We start from the raw sequence: 16041 nt of genomic DNA, 5'->3' as shown, positions 1-16041 counted from the left end.
CTTCTTTCTCCCATGATTGTTCTCTCCAGGAGTGTATCTACCTCAGGTAAATGTTCAACTCCTATGTCTGTCTTTTGTTTGGCTGGAAGCCACAGGTATGGGTTCAATTCCAGACCTGAAGGGCAGCTAGGGACCACAGTCTCAGTGGTTCCACCAGGCTCTATCAGACCAGCAAACCTGGTTCCCCTAAGAAAAGATGTCTTTGAAGTTGTAAAAAAGTAAAGATGTCACTTTGAGTCTAAGATGTGTCAGACCCAAGCCATGTTCCCCCCCCCCCCATAACCTCATATGCATGTGAAAACTGGACAGGGCAATGAAAAAGGAAGACAGAATTGATGCATTCAAATAGTCTTGCTGATGAAGAATACAGAATATCTCATGGACTCCCAGAGAACAAACAAATCAGTCTTAGAAATGTTAAATTAAATCTGCATTCTTCTTTATATAGTCCACCTTCTTTGATTGTTTGATCAGCATACAGATTGAATAAGCATGGTGATAGGATACAATCCTGCTACATATCTTTCCTGATTTTAAACCACACAGTATCCCCTTGTTCTGTTCAAATAATTGCTTTTGGGTCTATGTACAGGTTCCTCATGAACACAATTAATGTTATGGAATTCCCATTCTTTGCAGAGTTATCCATAATTTGTTATGATCTGCATAGCTGAATGTGAAACCGAGTGGAGTCAAAGTTCAGCCTGCATCCCTGGTTGAAGACAGATAAGTAAACGTGATAACTCAGTTCCTTAAGAACTGAATAGGATGAAAGCTCAACTATTCCCCCACCCTGGTTAAGACAGATAGGATCTCCATTGGAGACAAATAAGTAAACATAAAACTCAGTTCCTTAAGAACTAAATGGAATGAAAGGTCAATTTACACATTCTTTCTATGTTGTCCCCCTAGAAACAGGTGGTACACTCATTAATGTGTCTCAGGAGTTGTTGTTGTTGTTGTTATGTGCCGTCGAGTCAGCCCTGACAACAACAACAAGTGTCTCAGGAGACAACTTGAAAATTAAACTTGGCCCTCGGACATGTGCAGTGAGACAAACAGAAACAAAGTTGCTGGGAACTGACATTCTCCCCTCTGCCTAAGCCCCAATCAGCTGATGACAGGAAGCCGGTGTGACTCATCCAGTGTGCAAGCACATTGCATTAAAAAATGACTGTCCCTTTAAACCAAGGTGAAGGAAGTTTCAACCAATCATCAGCTAATTCACGCCCAAATTCCTGAAGTTTTTATGAATATGTATAATTCCCTCTCCTGAAACTTACAAAAACTGTAACTCAATCTCCATTCTGGGAGTCAGATATGGGTACTGGTCCCTTTCTCCTTGCATTGCCACTTTGCAATAAATAATTTTCTCTCCTCTTAATCACTTGGAGTGTAAACTGTTTTGGCCTGACCAGGCACTGGGCAGGGATGCACATTTGGTCCTACTTCAAATGCCTTTGTAATCAATAAGCACAGGTAAACATGTTTATGGTATTCTCTCCTTTCAGCCAAGATCTGTCTGACATTAGCAATGACACCCCTTATGGTAGTTATGTTTGTGTGTCAACTTGGCTGGGCCTGGTTGAGTGGTTGGGCAGCTGGTGGTAGCTATTCCCCACGATGAGACTGGCAATCAACTCCATGGTGGGATCTACCACAAGCAGCTGAGTAGCTGCTAGTAGCTGCTAGTGCCTTTGGGATGTGGTCTGCTTCTTGTACATAAGAAGCTTTGAGAATGGTCTCTAGCCTATGGCACACTTGGACCCTGCATGTAGCCGCATCATTGCTCAGCAGCCTGCTATGCTCTGCCGACCTTGGGACTTACAATGGACTTAAGTTAATGGCCTGCCGTGTGGTTTGGTAACATTGGGACTGTGCCCTTTTATTTGTCAACCTTGGGGCTTCTTAGCCTCAGCAGCCAGCAGCTGTCTGAGTGAAGAAATGCCTCTAGCTCCAGTGGGCCAGGAGCAGAAGGCAGAGCTGGACCCCAAGGTTGAGGGGCTTTCACCCAGCCCCTAGAGCCTGGCACTTTGAACTTGGACTTACAACCTCCAAATTGTAAGAATAAACTCCTGTTTGTTAAGGCCATCCCATTTGTGGTATATTCTTGTCAGAGTGGTACAAGGTAACCAAAACACCCCTTGATCTACATCCTCTTCCAACTTGAATTTATGGCAGCTCCCTGTCATCTAGCTGCAAAAATTAATAGCTAATGGCCGATGTTGTATCCTTTATATCCCCAGCAGTTCCCCTCCTTCCTCAATACCCCTTAACTGAGTAAAATTAACAGACATCATATCATTTCCTCTGCCAGTATTTCAGTAACTACATAGAAATATACTAAAAGAACATAAATATCTAAAAGTGTATCTTTGTAAAAGTCTACTCTAACCTCCAACTGAGTTTATTTTTAAGAGCTCTTTTACAGAAGTAGAGGCCTCTAGTTTCTCTGTACATCTGGTTACTCTCAAGTCCTTTTCTCCACAGATTAGCTAGGAGACAATGACCTTCCTGAGAAAACCTACACTATATTTACCATCCAACTCAGTTCAGAGAAGTAATTTCCTGAAAGTATAAAACTGAATTGTTATGATCCAAGATTCCAGATTTAAATATGAGTTTTTATTCTTTTAGTAAAAGAAAGTTGTCGTTTCTGAATTCCTGTCAGATTTAAAATGGCATGATTTAGCACCCTGTCATCACTTGCCTTATTTAACTTACTAATTATGGAAAAACAAAAACGAAAAAAACAAACTCACTCCCATTGAGTCTAATCCAATTCATAGTGACCCCTGCTTGGGTTTCTGAGGCGGTATCTTTACGGAAGTAGATTGCCCAGTCTTCCTTCCAAGGAGTGGCTGGTGGGTTTGAATTGCCAGCCTTCTGGTTAGCAGTCAAATGCCTAAACCTTTGTACTGCTACACCAAGAAAATGATAATTGAAGAAATTCCAGGAACTTTTTCCTCTAACCTTCTCCACCTGAGAAGTAAAATGATTTGTTTTAGATGTTTCCATTATTCCAAGTGATAAAATTTAAAATCACTATGTTGTGTGCCATAGTGACCTTATAGGACAGAATTGCCCTGTTGAGTTTCCAAGGCTGTAATCTTTATGGATGCAGACTGCCACATCTTTCTCATGCTGAGTGGCTGTTGTTGTTGTTATCTGCCGTCGAGTCGGCCCCGACTCATAGCGACCCCTCCTTGGGTTTCTGAGGCAGTATCACTACGGAAGTAGGATTGCCCAACCTTCCTCCTGAGGAGTGGCTGGTGGGTTTGAACCGCCAGCCTTCTGGTTAGCAGTCAAGTGCCTTAGGCACTATGCTACGAGAAAGATTTTACTAAAAAAAATTTTGTTAGTATTCATGTAGTGTACAAAATACATTTAAGCAATTCATAACCAAATTTACCACATGTTATTCTATGATTAAAATTGATAATAAACATTAGTAAGAATTCTATATGGTGTGGCATGAGAAAAGGTCCATGGAGGGGAGGAGGTGACACCATAAGTTACTTTGCAGTGGGTGACTTTACAACCCTAGTGACACCAGTGATAGAAATGGCAGAATGAACTGTCCTTCAGTAATCAGTAGTGGAATGCAAAAAATGGAAAAAATCTTTTTTTTTTTTTGTAGCTGAAGGACATTTTCTAATGCAGACTTACTAGTTATAAAGCAAGTCAACTATTGCACTATATTGCTCTTAATGAGGGGCATAGCAAAGCTAACCTGGTTCTAAAAACAACTCTTTAAAAAATATCCAAATTTTAGGAATTTCTTCACACAACTATGTTATCTTTTTTTAAAAAAATTTCACTAAAAATGATATTATTTTTAGAATGAAGAATAAATACAATACCTCTTTGTGTAAGTTTTTCTTTTTAATATAGAAGGACTTCAATCTTTGCAGCATTATTTCACTAATTTTTTCACTGTCTTTGAAATGTTCAGTACCAGGATGGGTGATGTCCTAAGAGTAATAGTTTAAGAAACTAGATTAAAAGTTTTCAGTAAAGCTAAAAGGAGGAAGAATAAAACATAAATAAAATAAATATCTCTTCCATAGTAAGTAACCAACCAAAGGAGGTAAAATAATATTGAACTCAATTCTTCAATTATTCCTCACATTTAATGAAGGGTTATTAATGAAAGACTTCATATAGATCCATTTGTATATCAATTGATATTGGGAAAGATTAGTTAATACCTATAATAACTATAATAACTATGCATGCTTATAAATTCATATGTATACCTCGCCCCTTAGCCTAGTCAGTTTACAAATTCATGTTTTAGACAAATTGTTATATATCCAAAATAAAAGTTGTCTGATACCAGAACAATAAGATACCCTCAACAAAACTGAAATGCTAGCTATTTAAAAAATGCTTAATATGTAAGGTCTTTGGCTAGTGAAAATGGTTCACACTCAACCACTACCCTAAATGTTGGCTGTTTGAACCCACCCAGAGGCACTGTGGAAGAAAGGATTGACAATATGCTTCTATAAAGATCACAGACAAGAAAACCCTGTGGTTTCTACTCTGTAACACCTGGAAACGCCATGAATCAAAATCAACTTGCCAGCAACTGGTTCACCTAGAATGATGGTACTTGTATCAACATAATCTAGGGGTCTAAGTGTGTGCACTGATGCCAGGCTGCCTGTGTTTGTGTCTGAGTTCTGCCTGTTGATCATACGTGAGACTTTGGATAAGTAACCCAACCATTCTAATCTGTTTTTTTTTTTTTTTTTGGTATTAAAAAAATAAGTAAAAAATAAATACCCTAAAATGTAAACAAAGATGTAAAAATTAAATTAAATGAGATAATTCATGAGAAACAGTGACTAAAAATTCAAATGCCTCCAAGGACAGAACAGGTAATCAGCAAATTTTTACTGAGTGCCTATTATGAGCTGAACCCTGCATTAGGTACAGGAACTGGGCATACAATTAGCAGGACATATCAAGTCTCTGATCTTGAAGGTTGGTGTTCTATTGAGGTAGGTATATGCAGGCAATTAAGACTTGTTTGGGTTGGCATGAGATCTACTAAGACCACATGCACCATTGAGAGATCTGGTAGAGAAGCAACAGCTAGGAAAGAAGACTGAGAAAGAAAAGCAGTCCCCAAGGAAACAGGAGAAAACCAACCAAATATGGTAAATAAGTAAACAAATGTTTGGATGGGCAAGGGGGAGCAGAAAATTTTGTTGCAAACGTGAGTCTGTGCCCATTCAAATTCAAATATTTAAAAATAAACTTTAGGTGGGTATAGCCTGTGGGCAACATTGTGTGATCTCTGCGAATGGTTTAGTCCCACTTCCAGCATTCAATAAAGGCTACTGTTCAACAAATTGTAGCTAAAACAAAACAGAAAAAGGATTTGTGCTGGTTGGGGAACATTGTAAACCCAGGTCCCCAAGTTACAGCTCTGGTGAGTGTACATAGAACAAAGAAATGTACAGTAACAGAAAGAAAGAACATATTTGAGGACCATGCCCTTTAATATATTCTCACACTAAATGTAGTGCTTGTCACCTCCCTTGGCAGCAAGTGCCATTTCCCCTATTTAAGATAAGGAAACTAACTCTCAGAAAGTTTGTTACTTGACTAAGTTCACACAGCTGGGAAATGGTGAAGCCAGCAGTTAAATTCATTTGACCCTAATGTCATGTTTTATTCTGTTGTACACAATTCCACATTCCTTCTCCCCCAAAAAGCTATATTTTAGACTAGATAAACAACTCATTAAGAGTGAACAATAGTTAATAACAAGGGGTAGACTGACCCAGAGTACAAGAACTATTGCTCTGAGTTTTCCTGAAATTTGGGGAGTCTGTGGTTGGTGCAAACAGTTAATGTGAAGAACGGCTGGAGGTCTGAGTCCACTCAGAAGTGCCTTGAAAGAAAGGCCTGACAATCTACTCCTAAAAAATCAGCCACTGAAAATTCCATTGAGTATAGCTGTACTCTGACACACATGGGATCGCCATAAGTCATAACTGACTTCATGGCAACTGGTCAGGAAAATGAATATATATTGCTCGATATATCTGTTTTTTAAAGTTTGTTATCTATATTACTGTAGCCTTGTGGGATTTAGGTGTTGAAGAAAAATAAACAGAAAAAAGCAGTAGGAGAGAGGAAGGGCTAGATTTAGGGGTCTTTATTTTGTCTTCTTTTTCTTTCTTCCAAAACTTAATTCAGTCATCTTTTATTGCCTCTCTCTTGGGTTAGTCCAACTCTGACATTTCTTCCCCCCATTATGGATTGAATTTTGTCCCCAAGAATATGTACTGTAAAAATCCTAACCCCTATAGTGGTTATAACTCATTTGCGAACAGGCTTTCTTTGTTATGTCAATGAGACAGTATTAATATAGGATGTGTCTTAAATCATTGAGATATAAAAAAGTTTAAATAAGAAAACAAGCCAAAAAAAAAAAAAAAAATGAAAGAAAGAAAGACCTGGAGGAAAATAGATGCCATATCATATGAAGATCACCAAACAACCAAGGAGCAAGGACCTTCCCCTACAGCCAAGTGAGGGAAAGCCTTCCCCTAGAATCAGCCCCTTGCATTTGGACTTCCAGTCTCCAGCACTGTGAGAAAATAAATTTCTATGTCTTAAATCCACCCACTTGTAGTACTTCTGTTATAGCAGCTAAGACACCCTCTAATAAAAAAATCTAAATTTTCTTATTACCTGGCATGTGAGAAGTCCTACCATCAGAGTCAGCAGATTGTGAATTTTGGGGGCCAGCTGAGTTTTTTCCTCATCAGGAGAACTTAGGCTCTCTTCTTCACAAGGTGAACAGTTCAGAAACAAATTAGGATGTATCATCTTTAGATCCTATATGCACATAAATTAAATTTGTTACAGTAAAGACTAAGAACCGAGATTACCTTTTAAGTAAAATTCTGAATAAAAATCTAAACCTTTAAAAACCTTGATCAGTGGTTCTCAAACTTTTTGATCTGAGGATTTCTTTATACTCTTAAAAATTATCAAGGACCCCAAAAAGCTTTTGTTCATGTGGGTTATACCTACTGATATTTACTTATTAGAAATTATAACTGAGAAAATTTAAAAATATTTGTTTGCTAATTGGTTCAGATAACAACATTAAACCCATTACACATCAAAGTAAATAACAAGTGTTTAATAAAAGAAGTTACCATATTTTTCAAAACAAAAAAATATTTAAGTTACACCCTTTTACATTTTGGCAAATATTTTTCATTCTAGCTTAAGTAAAGCCCAGAATGTTCTTTTAAAACAGAAGAGAACAATAGAATGCTATTAACTATATCACTAAGAATTTTTTTTAAATGAAAAAATTATTGTACTTCGGGTGCAAATTTACAAAGCAAATTTGTTTTACATTTAACAGTTCATGCACACTTGGTTTCATGACCCATTACCATCCTCAACCATAAAAAAGTGTAAAAAACTCTCCTCCCCTCATGTCCCTGTGACTACCTTCTCCCTGTGGCCATCTTAACTACACATTTCTGTTTGTCCAGGTTTCCCTCTATGTGAATGCTGCCCCTCTGATGTACTAAGAATTCTTAAGAACAGAATCATTTACTTACAAACAATACTTAAGCCAATTACAGATTGATAAAGTAGGCCCATTAAGGACATCTTCAAGGCAACATATTACCTAAATTCAAGTTATTATAACAAAATTGAATCTGAATCTGAAAAAAAAGTCTACATTTTTCTAATTCAGATTAGACTTCTGTCTAAATCATAGTTAATAAGATTTTACTATACGTATTATAGGAGCTCTGGTAGGATAGTGCCTAAGGCACTTGACTGCTGACCAGAAGCCTGGTGGTTCAAACCCACCAGCCACTCCTCTGAAGGAAAGTTGGGCAATCCTACTTCTGTAGTGATGCAGTCTCAGAAACCCAAGGAGGAGTCGCTATGAGTCGGGGCCGACTCGATGGCACATAACAACAACATACGTATTGTAATGCAGGTCTACAAAATTGCGTAGATTTGTTCTACCTTGTGAAAATTGTCACTTCCAGGACTCCCTTCCAAGTTCTTGGCTGCCAAGAAAGCCATTTGGACTAACAGCAGATAATAAAATAATTACAGCCTGTCTAAACATATTGATATGAGTTTCTGATGAAATTTTTAGATGCATTATAATTTTACACATTTAATATATGAAGTAATGCTGTTGTTGTTATGTGCCGTTGAGTCGGCCCCGACTCATAGCGACCTCTCCTTGGGTTTCTGAGGCAGTCAAGTGCCTTAGGCACTATGCTACCAGAGCTCCCTATATGAAGTAATAGTTTGTGTTATTTAGTTTTATTGTTGAATAGGCAGAAATGGTATGGAGTGGGGGGTTGCTGAGATCCACACTCACAAATCCTTTCTCAAAGGTTACTTGTGGGAGTTGCTTCAGATAATTGGCCATGGCACCCACAGCATTCCCAGGTTGTCATTTCTACCAAAATAATTACTAGAAGCCAGAAATGGCTTTCTTTAATGTAAGTACCCATGAACTGAAAGAAACTTCTCCAAACCTGTGGTGCATTTTCTAGTCTACGTCTTTTTCATTTTTTGTTACCGTCTTTCCGGAAATAAAAAAATATACATATATGCAATGCCATATGATAATATTTGAAATCCTGACACAAAGAACGAACTATAAAGCCAGTTTGATGACACCAATCAGATAAATCCTGTGTTTTAGGACTAAAATGTGAAAGATGCAAAAACATGAGGTCACGATGTATATCATGCATTTATAATGTTGTTGTTATGTTCCGTCGTGTCAGAGACCCAACTCATAGTGACCTCTCCTTGGGTTTCCGAGGTGGTATAACTATGGAAGTAGATTACCCAACCTTCCTTCCCAGGAGTGGCTGGTGGGTTTGAACCACTAGCCTTCTGGTTAGCAGGCAAGTGTCTTAGGCACTACACTACCAGAGCTCCCTGTATTTATATTAATCAATATAAATTATCTAGTTTATAGGAATCTAAATATGCTTGACTAGAGTATTAGGAACTCCTGAAATTTTACATTAGAGATTCTGATTTGCATCAATACCTTTGTAATATACGGCTCCATAACCTCCTCTGATTGCTCCTTTAACTCAATTATCTCAAGTTTAGGGATGTAATTTTGCTCTTTACACTTTGTAACCTGCTGCTGCAGTTTTGCATTTTCAGTTTTCACTTCATAGATCTGCTGCTGAAGTTTAATATTCTTCGCCCTTTCATTTTCAGAGATAAATTGCAATTTTTTAACTTGAGCAATCAATGTATCAATACGAGATTTCAGCTTCTGTCTTTCTTGAAGGTTTTGCTTCTCATGTTTCTGGAATTCCTCCTGTAAAGACAGGAGTTCTTGTCCTCTGGTCTCTTTTTCCCTTTTCAACAAGTCCAGAGTGGAAGCAGTGGTCGTTTCCAATCCTGCTTTGACTTGCTGCAGTCTCTCTGTTTCCTCTTCTTTCTTATTTAAGGTTTTGTCCATCTCGATGCACTGACTTATATATTTATTTTTTTGCTGAATTTCTGTCCTGTATCTTTCCTGTAGATGAACATAGTTCACCTTGATCTTCTTAAGCTCTTGCTGTAAAGTTGTATTTTCCTTTCTAGATTTTTGAAGATGTTTTTGCGTGTTAGATAAAATCGCTTGCACATTTTTCAATGTTCTGTCAGAATCACTCTTCTCTAGGATTACTTTGTATTTGTCTTCAATTAATTTTTCGATATGCTCTTGTAGCTTATTAAAGATGTCACTCAACACTTGCTTTCTGGTAATATTCATCTGTAATTCTTTAACCTTCATCTCTAAATATGTGTTACGACACTGTAGGTCTTGGATTCGAGTTTGTTGCTGTTTGTTGATATGTTTTAATTTCCCTATGACTTCATTTAAAGCTGTATCTTCTGCCAGAGGTTGTAAGCTTTCAAAGCGTTGCTCCGGGTCAAAGGTCTTGAGATAAGCATTGGATCCTCCACCACTCCAGGAAATGTCTCCAGGGGACCAAGTTGAGAAAATCTCTGTACTTTCCTCGTCCCCCACTCTGACCTCATTTTGGTAACAAATTGCCTCAGGAGTCTCCCCATAGTTCTGTATTTCATTTGGTGCAACTGCAGTCTGTAAATTATAGTAAATAAAGTAAGTGAGAATGAATAGAAAGATTGTGAGCTTTGGAGTCATATCCCAAGTTTAGTCTGCACAGCTATAAAACAACAATAATAATACCTATTTGCAGGAATTTTCTAAAAATGACTAACATTCTGACAGCACAAATAGTAGGTACATGATAAAGTGAGGTACCATGTATACTTTTACTAATAAATAATTAAACTTTTGGTGCTCTCTCTCACCATTTTCTATGATTGAAAACTTTTCTGAATGCAATATAAGATGCATTATTTGACTTCAAGTGAATTAAAACCAATATATTTATCTATTACTCTATAGTCTCTTTGAATAAAGCTTTTATTTTTAATTCCACATTTAAACCATTCCTTCACCATGCTATGAATCCTATAAACATTAGAATACCAGAGGAAGATGCCTTATGATTGACTTTATGATGATAATACAGGTTTTGCAGGGTTTGAAAAAGGACCATACATTATAATATATATGACAACAAAAACCAGTAAAAAATATCTTTAGGAGTGGACTGCACTTCTGAAATGTAAAGATACTGAATTCATGTATTTTAATGGTTTTTCATTGTTTAGAATAAAGACAATTATCTTTATCGAGATGTACAAGACCCTAATATCTGGTCTTGGTAACTGATCCATGTTATCTCACCAGGCTTAACTACTACATCCCACTTACTCACTCTAATCCAGGGTTACTGGTCTTTCTTTAGGTCCTAGTAGGTTCCATGCTTCCTGTACCCACAGGGCTCCTGCACATTTTTCTTCTGCATGGAATGCCCTCTTATGCACCACTACCTAATTAACTCCTATCATCCTTTAGAGCTCCACTTAATTATTGCTTCTTCAGGGAAGTCTTCTCCAAACTCCCTGAGCAGGGCAATACAGGCAGTCCCTGCATTAAAAACAAGTTCCATTCCTACGTCTTCTTTTAAGTTGAATATATACATGAGCTGGGACAGTTAGGCATGGTTCATATCTAACATCACTTAGTCAAATGCTGTCTTAGTATATAGTATACTATATACTAAGGCTACCATTTGTCTGTCAGTTTGCACACTGTGATGGCTTTCATGTTGCTGTGATGCTGGAAACTATGCCACTGGTATTTCACATATCAGCAGGGTCACCCATGCTGGACAGGTTTCAGTGGAGCTTCCAGACTAAGACAGACTAGGAAGAAGGACATGGTGGTCCACTTGTGAATAAGTGGCTACTGAACATCTTATGAAGAGCAGTGAAACACTGTCTGATAGATTACTAGAAAACCTTATGAATACCAATGAAACACTGTTTGATATAGTTTCAGAAGATGAGGTCCTTAGGTTGGAAGGCCCTCAAAATACAACTGAGGAAGAGTTTCTATGCATAAAAATCATTACACACTTCCAGATACACTAAAACATCTTTAAATAATACAGTAAGAACAATAATGTCTTGATGCAGTTCGCTTCGCAAAGTAGTGCCTATTTGTTATTACAAACCATTGTGTGTACCCTGAATTTTTAATACAATAGGCTTCATGGGGGAGGTGGCTCATAGTTACAGGCTGTACATAAGTCAAATGTTCATAACTAAGGGACTGCCTGTATCCGTATTATAGACTCCCACCGTACATATAACTTTTATTCACAGTACTTATCATAGTTGCAAATATACATTTATTTGTATGATTATTTGGTTAATGTCTATCTACTCTACTAGAGTGTTACCTTTATGAGGACAAGAAAACACATCATTTTGTTTGTTTTTTAACCAGCCACAACTAATACACAGCACAGGACCTGGTACAGAGTAGGTGCCTTAAAGTATTTACTGACTGACTAAATCAAATAAAACACAATGAAAAGAGGAAGGAATAATCCTGAGAAGCCCTAATCAAACAAAAAAGGGAAATAAAGTTCTCTTTTAGATGTTACCCTGTACCTTCAAATAAATGAAGGAAAAACTACTCTTACTTAAGAACACAACAGCCACAGTGTTTTACATCTTATTGACAATGAAAATTTGTAATTTATGTTAGTCTTGGATTATAGATACTTGTCCATACTGCAATCTATTTTTTCTCAGACATGTAATTTATACTGTTGGCTCTTCAGTAAATCAAGAAAACAGACTTTTTTCACTTTGGTAGGAAAATAATTTTTGCTTCTTGATAGAAGTCCAACATGATAGAAAAATCCTAACCTTTCTTGTCATATAACTTACTTAATCTATCTGTACTCCTTCCTCTCTGCAGCCAGTTTGATTCAGCAAATATAAGAGCTTATTTTATTGAAGGCACCATGTAGATAAAGATGAGCAATACAGTTCTGATGCTCAAAGAAATTGAGCATCTGGTACTACTAGTCCTTAAGTCTAGACCAGGTTTTATTAGAAAAAATGTGTTTCTGACAAGGTTATGACCTCAGAATGGATTCTCAGATTTCAGAAAAGGAATGTCACTTGTACTGATTACCTTGATTTAACATCACCTGGAAAAATCGGAATTGACTCGATGGCAGTGTCTTGTTTTTTTTTCCCAAAAGTCTCAGATGATACACGTATTTTTTAAAAAACACATTCTTTAATACACCACAGGCTTTACTGATTATCAAAAATTTACCTCTGTTTGATAGTTAGCTCTGAGATCAAGCAGGTTAAAGCTATCCTCTTTATCAAATGGTTCCTCAGCATCACTGTAAAAAATTTCCTCATGCAAGAAGTTTTGATGTCGAATAAAATTGGGAGCAGGTTCCTTGGCAGTACTTTGAGCCTGTGATTTTTCCATGAAACTCAGTTTCTCTCCACAGCAGTGCATTAGAGGCAGACTTCTAGAAGGTTCACTGACAAACTCATTAGCAAGTAGGTCTTTATTTGTGGAAATGCTCATTCCCCCTGGATTTTCTTCCTCATACAAATCTTTGTTTATATTGCTGTCTTTGTCATAATTACACATGTGACTTTGTAATTCTGGCTTCTCTGTGTAAGGTAAACCTTCCATAGCACTTTGAAATGTTATCATTTCATCATTAAAGGCTTCTATCCGATGAAATTTGCAAATAGGTTCAAATTGTTTCAAAGAAGAAATTCGGGTGTCAATTTGTAGAACTACATTCTGTGAGTAGTTTTCAATGTTGGCATCTCATTAGAAAGAAGAAGAAGAAAGGAAATAAGAATTAGTATAAATTTGTGTGTTAACAGCTATATTTAAGAAATAAACTGTTGGGACCTTTTCAGAATTATATATTATTTCAACTTTGTTCCTTCTATAGCCATGACATGGATTTTTTTCCTAGCAAAACACAAAACAACTTTTATCATGAAGGTAAGAAGTCCACACATAATTGCTACAAAGAAAGCTTGTGATATGACATTCATGTCAAACATCATTAAAACAAATTCTAAGACATCTTCAAAATTATTTTGGTATACTGTAATTCTTAAATGTTTTAATTATAAAACATTTTAAAAGTATACCAAAACAAAGAGTAATATAATAATAAACAAATACGAAATTCATTTCAGTACTGTTATTATTCTTGTTTTCCAGATGAGGAAACTGAAATATAAGAGATATTAAGTCATAAGGTCATGGAGATAGGATTCTAGAATACTACTTCTAAACACTACAATTCTCTGTCTTAATTCATGACAAACTACCAAAATTTAGTATGTTTTAAAAAATCAGAAGCCAAGAAGTTAAAATGGAAAGAAGTAAAATGTTGCAAAAGTAATGAATGACACCAGTCTTTTATTTAACTCTCCTCCCTTCCCCTCTCAGAGAAAAGCAATATACTTAAGTCTATATTTTTCTACTTTTACAACTCACTTATGTACCTTAAATAACATATAGTAAGTTCCCAGACTTTCTCATTTCATGATACCTTTACCTTAAAGGTCTCAGTAATTCTTTTCCATACCACCACTAACCAGAAAAAAAAAAAAGAAGAAGAACCTTAACAGTTTCACTTATTAAGTAGGTGAGCTCAAACAACTTACTATTTGTCCTAACAATCTAGTAGCTTTTTTTTCCCCAAATGCATTTTATTGAAATATAATTCATGTACAGTGAAATACACAAAACTAAAGTGACACAGGTCAATGCATGTTTTTTTTTTTTTTTTTTTGCAGTGTTCCCTCCCCTCTTCTCCCACCCCTAGCAACCAACAAAGAAAGTTCTCCTCCATATATAAACCTTTCCTTGAACCTCCACAACAATGACCTAATACTATATTTGTCCTTCTGTGATTGACTTTTTTCACTCAACATAATGTCCTCCAAGTTCATCCATATTATGTGGTGTTTTGCAGACTCTGCATTATTCTTTAGTGATGCATAGCATTCCAGTATGTGTATGGACCATAGTTTGGTCATCTACTCTTCTGCTGATGGGTACGTAGATTGTTTCCATCTTTTTGCTATTGTAAATAGTGCTGCGATGAACATGAGTGTGCATATATCTGTTCCTGTCCTGGCTCTCACCTCTCTAGGGTATATATCTAGTAATGGGATTGCTGGGTCAAGTGGTATCTCCAATTCCACCTTTCTAAGGAATTTCCAGATTGCTTTCCACAGTGGCTGTATCACTTCACAGTCCCACAAGCAATGTATGAGAGTCCCAATCTCTCCACATTCCCACCAGTATTTGTTATTTTCTGTCTCGTTGAATCTTGCCATCAGTGCTGGGGTGAGAGGGTATTTCATTGTTGTTTTGATTTGCATCTCTCTGATGGCCAATGATTGTGAGGATCTCTTTATGTATTAGCTGACCACCTGAATATCCCCCTTGGTGAAGTGTCTAATCATGTCTTCTGCCCATTTTTCAATTGGTTTGTTAACTCCTTTGGTGTTGAGGCATTGGAGTTTTCTATAAATCTTAGAGATAAGTCCCTTGCTAGATATGTAATTATCAGCAAATAGGAATTTGTTGCTGTCGTTTTTGTTATGTGCTTTCTCATGGTATTGATTTCTTTGTTCCATATCATTTTCTATTCTGAGCTCATTTTGTTTATGAATCGTGTTATCACTTCCTTTGTTGTTATTGTTTTAGTATTTGCTAAATATCTGTGCTGGTCCTCTTTTTTGTTTTGATGTGAAGGTTCGTCATTTTTCTTTGAGGTTACCCTGTGATTTATAGTTTTCTTCCCAAGTTTAGAACTGTCTGTTCTATCTTATAGTTGTCTTGACATCCCTACCATCTAGAAGTTCTGTAATAACACCACTTTTTCCCTCTTTTTGGTTTGTAGTTGTCTTCATTTGTCAATTGATGTCTCTGGTTCCTCTTTACGATCTTGTAGGCTTATTTACTTTGGATACTTTCATAGCTGGGTTGGTTTCTGGGTTATATCATCAGCGTATTAATGGTCACTTGTTGTTGGCTGTTGTTGCTTCTCTGTTCAAAGGGCTCCCTTTAGCATCTCTTGTAAGGTTGGTCTGGTTTTAACACATTCCCTTAATTTCTGCTTATCTGGAAATGTCCTAATTTCACCATCATATTTGAGGGACAATTTTGCTGGGTACATAATTCTTGGTTGGAAATTTTTCTCTCTCAGGGTTTTATATACACCACCCTATTGTCTTCTCACTGCATGGTTTCCGCTGAGAAATCTGAGCTTAGTCTTATTGGTTTCCCCTTGTAGGTAACTTTTTTGTTTTTCTGTGCTATTCTCATGATTCTTTGTTTTTGGTTTTGGTGAGTTTGATAATGATATGCCTTGGTAATTATCTTTTGGGGTCTATCCTGTTTGGGGTTCGTTGGAATTCCTGAATGTACATATTTTCATCTTTCATCATATCAGGGAAGTTCTCTTCCAACAAATCTTGGACAATTTTCTCAGTGGTTTTCTTTTTCTCTTCCTGTTCTGGAATTCCAATGGCACATAGATTATTCCTTTTGATGGT

General features: G+C 36.8%; 1 protein-coding gene across 1 annotated transcript in view; it reads right to left on the bottom strand.

The window, feature by feature from the left end:
* The window catches only part of CAGE1 (cancer antigen 1), a 149476-nt gene that overhangs the window by 109825 nt on the left and 23610 nt on the right, over positions 1-16041 (bottom strand). The window contains 4 exon segments of the mRNA XM_042780216.1: positions 3864-3974; positions 6715-6861; positions 9080-10135; positions 12764-13281. Coding sequence (XP_042636150.1) covers positions 3864-3974; positions 6715-6861; positions 9080-10135; positions 12764-13281 — 1832 coding nt within the window.

The sequence above is a fragment of the Orycteropus afer genome, unplaced genomic scaffold (genome assembly GCF_000298275.1).
Source record: "Orycteropus afer afer isolate SDZICR_OR568_19922 unplaced genomic scaffold, OryAfe1.0 scaffold00027, whole genome shotgun sequence".
In the NCBI taxonomy this organism is placed as follows: Eukaryota; Metazoa; Chordata; class Mammalia; order Tubulidentata; family Orycteropodidae; genus Orycteropus; species Orycteropus afer.
The sequence above is the reverse complement of the archived record's forward strand: the minus strand, read 5'-3'. Positions and strand labels throughout refer to the sequence as shown.